Source organism: Galeopterus variegatus, unplaced genomic scaffold (genome assembly GCF_000696425.1).
Source record: "Galeopterus variegatus unplaced genomic scaffold, G_variegatus-3.0.2 Scaffold158, whole genome shotgun sequence".
Lineage (NCBI taxonomy): Eukaryota > Metazoa > Chordata > Mammalia > Dermoptera > Cynocephalidae > Galeopterus > Galeopterus variegatus.
In genome coordinates, this window is record NW_007726269.1 from 229,867 (window position 1) to 234,829 (window position 4,963).

General features: G+C 38.8%; 1 protein-coding gene across 1 annotated transcript in view; it reads right to left on the bottom strand.

Annotated features, from left to right (window-relative positions):
* ANKAR (ankyrin and armadillo repeat containing) overlaps positions 1–4,963 on the bottom strand; it is an 85,786-nt gene that overhangs the window by 41,192 nt on the left and 39,631 nt on the right. The window contains exons 8-9 of the mRNA XM_008593428.1: positions 1,731–1,932; positions 62–270 (exon numbers count right to left, since the gene is read on the bottom strand). Of these exons, the coding sequence (XP_008591650.1) occupies positions 62–270; positions 1,731–1,932 (411 nt within the window). The remainder of the gene's footprint in view (positions 1–61; positions 271–1,730; positions 1,933–4,963) is intronic.

Below are 4,963 nucleotides of genomic sequence, written 5' to 3' on the forward strand. Positions count from 1 at the left end.
AAAAAAAAAAAAAAAAAAAAAAAAAAAAAAAAAAAAAAGAGATAATGTGTTCTATACTCACCTACCAAAGTTTTCCAAACTGGGAGTTCAGGAATATTTAACTGTATTATATGCTTGAGAACCTCTGTGTGAAACGTTAGCACTGACAAATGAATTATATTATTTCCTTTAATATCTGTTTTTCTCCAGTTAGCACCAACAGAAAACAGGTACTGAATAGTGTCCAATGCTCCTGAAGTGGCAGCAAGTAACAGTGGAGTACACCGATTCCTAAAAATCAAGGAACATATTAGAATAATTGAGCACATGTATAGTGTTAGATTTACTTTTTATAAAACTATAAACCATCTGATAGTTTATACCATCACCTTCTCTTCCTTAATGAATTCTTGTCCTCTGTATTCCACACGTAAGCAGATTTGCCTCCCCTGCCTTGCTGTCTTTTAGTTCTCATATTGGTCTCTACCCTCCTTCCAAGTTATCGTGCCTTATAATTCTTTTGGAAGTTGATAATGCACAATTATTAGTATACACTATCCTAACTAATCCTTGCAACAATTCCACGAGTGAAGGAAAAAGCAAGGCAAGTACTATCAGCCCATTTTACAAATGATAAAACTGAAGCTCAAGTAGTAGTCAAACCCAATTTTTCACACTTCATGTCCAATTTCTAAATCCCAACTTCCTCATTGTGGCAGAAAATAACAGTTTTTCTCAAAAATCCTCTGTCTGCTTTTTAGATAGTGAAGATCTTTTGGTTAGGTACATGGCTATTCAGCCTAATATTACGTTTCCCAGCTTCCTTTATAGATAGGTAGGGCCAAACAACTAAGTTAGGCCAATGGGATGGTAGTGGAAGTTACATGAGCAACTCCCTAAAGAGAAAGGAGCATGCCAATGCTTTTCATCTCTCTTCTCACGGCTAGAATGCAGGCATGATAATGGAAGCAGGAGCTGCCACTCGTACTATGACATGGAAGCCACATGTTAAGCAGCAACAAGAAGCCAGTGTCCCTCAAACTGTCAAGCCATTATGCTAGCCCTATACCACAGAATAATAATGGATAGGCCATTTGAAGATTTAGAAAAATCTGAATGAAACTATGCCTAAATCAGGTCTAGAGATTCAAAATAATAACCTGGTCTTTAGATTTCTAGCCAAGAATGTACCTTCATGAGAAGTTACACCTCCACCTTGAGAATTGGTCCTCAGCTAAAATGTAAAACAAAAGACTGGAATGTTTTTCTGTTTCAAAGTTATTTGGTTCTTTTTAATGTATTTTTCTTCTGGATACCACTAGATATTTTCCCTGTTATCCAGAGGCCTATCTACTTTGGTCTGGAACCCTAGGACTGCCTCCTGCTTGTGTAGGGTCTAATTTAGAGCAATTTTCTCTTCCCTAGTCTCAGACCTCTTCCAGGGCACTAAGCATTTAGCCTGATAAGTTAGTTTGTGGAACCATACTATTGAGACATGGTTAGGAAAAACTCCCTAGGGCTCACTCCTTATTCTTCCAGAAAACATGCACAGGTTGATTGATAGAAGCTCTCATCTTTATAAATTCTAAAGGTAAGCAGTAGTACAAGAAGATGGTGACCAGAAAGGACAGCTGAGTAAGCCTTAGCATACCTTTCAAATCACCCATACGAATCATGCCTTTTAGTGTCAGTATGTGGGGCAGGTCATGAAATGCAGAAATCTATATTCTTATAAATGCTTAATAACTTACTCAGCTGTTGCCTCAGCTTCTAGCAAACTAGGATCCTTTCTAGAGAGAGCAATGATGATGCAGATATTGTCATAGAAAGCAGCAAAGTGAATTGGCATCCAGCCTCTTTTTTCAGAAAGCATGTAATCAGCTTTGAAACAGAGTAAACAGATAGTTGTTTCTAACGAGCAAGCCTGTGCAGCCAGGTGTAGAGGTGTTGGACCTAGAATTGATGGACAATTACTTCAGTGGTCAAAGAACTAAGATTCCTAAAAAACATGCCCTTTTGGTATCCAACCAAAAAGCTTCATATTGTATGATATAAAAATCCCCCTCATAAGCACTAAAAGTATTAAGTTAGGCAATTCTACACAGTATTTTTTCATTTAACTCAAGATGTCTGGCCATTAAAAATCCATTCTTCTTTACAAGTGAAAAATAAATAACATTGAAAATATTAAATATTTTAAAATTTAGGTCAATGTGTTAAATAGTCTTATGACCAAATAAGCTATTTCTAGCTTATTTTCCATTTAACTAAATATTTTGTAGTAGGAAATAAGATCCTTTGAAACTGAAAAAAAATATGTTCACAAAAGGACTCTATGTCACTAAATTCAGTGGGCATTTTTCAATTCTCATCTTGCCTCTATTCTTTCTACTTAAAATAGTTTCTTCCCTTGGTTTTTGTGATATCACACCCTCTATTTTTCTTTTACCTTACTGGCTACTCTTTTTCAGTCTCCTTTGGGACTTCATAATTGTCCTGAGGTCTAAGGCTCTATATTCAGCCTTTTTTCCCTCTCCATGGCTTCACTTCATGTATAAATTTATGACTCTCAGGATTATGTCTCTAGATCCGATTTCTTCTCTAAGCTCCAGATCTATATCTCCAACATTTCACTAAGCATCTTCACACATCACCTCAAACTTAATGTACTCTAACTCCTATATTTCCCTCTAAACCTGGTCCTCTTTTATTGTTTCCTAAATCAGTGAAAGATATCATGATCCAGCCAGTTCTACAAACTAGAAACCTGGGAGACTCCTTGATACCTTCCTCTCACTTCCTCTGCATAACCAGCTCATCACCAAGTGTAAATATCTCTAGAACCTATTTCCACTGCCACCACCATAATCCAAACCATAATCGCCTCTCAACTGACAACCTCACCTTGTTCTTGCCCTTACTCAATCCATTTTTTCAAGATGTAAATCTGATCCTTTCATCCCCTTGTCTAAATCTCTTCAGTGGCTTCTCAAGGCCATCTGACTATGAGTAACAGTGACAGGATCCACTGGGTCCAACTTGAACAAGCAGCTACAACTCCCCTACCCCCACAGCCCCCCAAAATCACATATACCCTGTTATCTTCATTCTGATTTTCTTGTTCCTCCCCAAATGTAGGGTGACTACATATACCAGGTTGCCCAGGAAACTATTGGTCAATGCCTGTGGCCCTAGCATAATTATTAATAGTGCCCCTTTCATCTTCAAGTCTCCCTGGTTTTGATGATAAATTATCTGGGCACCCTGGGCTACTCCTGCTCTCTGACAGTTTCCTTCTCCCAAGCAACACTTCCCTTACCAGAATCTAGCTAATTCCTCTTTATTACTCAGCTTAAATGGTATTTCCTCAGTGTATCACTATTTTCATTAAATCTCTCCCAACTCAGTAACTTCCATGGGCCTCCCACTTACTTTAGTAGTCTAAGATTTATATCATCACCTTTGGTAGTCTATAAAATCTGACCCAAATATATTAATTTAAAATTATTGCTTAGTCTTCTATTTTCTGGTCTGATATATGAGTAGCTTAGAAGTCACCACTCCAACCTAAGAACAAGTAAAAAGCTGAACCAACTGAAAAATCAACATTCCTTCTTAGATTTGTCAGAGAAGTGAGGTCACAGGGCAAACTAACACACCCGAAATTGGAGGGACAGAGAGGGAATCATAACTGACTGGAGCAGAAACCCACAAGCAGAAACTTTTGCAGGTGGCAGCACTGGGATAGGAAAACCTTAACTGTAATTGATGGATTGCTGGAGGCTCAGTGTGGACAAATAAGACACTTTAAAACTCTCGAGGTACCCATCATTAGGAGGCAGGAGGGAGCAGGGGATGCTTTTATGTGTTTTACCTCCAGGAGCTCTATCAGTTCCTCACAGTGAATACTGGAAGGGGAAGGGGAAAAGGAACCATTTTTAAGTACTCGTCAACCCCTCTATTCTTAACAAGGTCTGCCCTCAGGAGAAACTGTCTTACCAGAGCCTAAGACTGCTGGGGTTTTATCAAAGTCTAACCAACCTGGGGAAAGTGAAATACTCATCTCCAGCTCCCCCTAGACATCCTGTCCCACCTAACAGAAATAGGGAGAGGGTTGAGAAGCACTGGTAGCGTTCACAGTCCAGGAGCATAGGCTCACAAAAACACTGACACCTAATCATAGGACGATAGAACACTTTGCCTCCACCCATCCCTTACCACTACATTACTAAAGTCCTATTTACTGTAGTTCCTTTTACCCAGGACATCACTTCCAGCTATTAAAAAAAAAAAATTAGAAGGCATATTAAAAAGCAGGAAAACAACAACAATAACAAAACAAAAACCCAGGCTTGTCAGTCAGCTCAGTTGGTTAGAGTGTGGTATTATAACACCAAGGCCAAGGATTCAGATCCCTGTACTGGCCAGCAACGAAAAAAATAAAATTAAAAAGAAAAAAAAACACAGCTTGAAGAGTCTGAGTAAGCATCAGAACCAGACCCAGCAGAGATGCTGGATTTATGAGACTGGGAATTTAAAACAACTAGCCAAGGGTTCTAATGTCTAAAGTAGACAGCATGCAAGAACAGATAGACAATCTAAGCAGAGAGATGGAAATCCTAAGAAAGAACCAAAACGAAATGCTAAAGATCAAAAACACTATCATAAAAATGAGGACTGCCTTTGAGGAGCTTATTAGTAGACTGGACACAGTTGAGAAAAGCATCTCTGAACTTTAAGACATAGTGATAGAAAACTCAAAAACAGAAAAGCAAAGAGAATAAAGACTAAAAAAAAAAAATAAATAATGGAAAGAGGAAAAAGAGAGAAAGGAACAGAAGAAATATTAGAAAAAGTAATGACTGAGGGCCGGCCCATGGCTCACTCGGGAGAATGCGGTGCTGATAACGCCAAGGCCCCGGGTTCGGATCACACATAGGGATGGCCGGTTCGCTCACTGGCTGAGCGTGGTGCTGACAACACC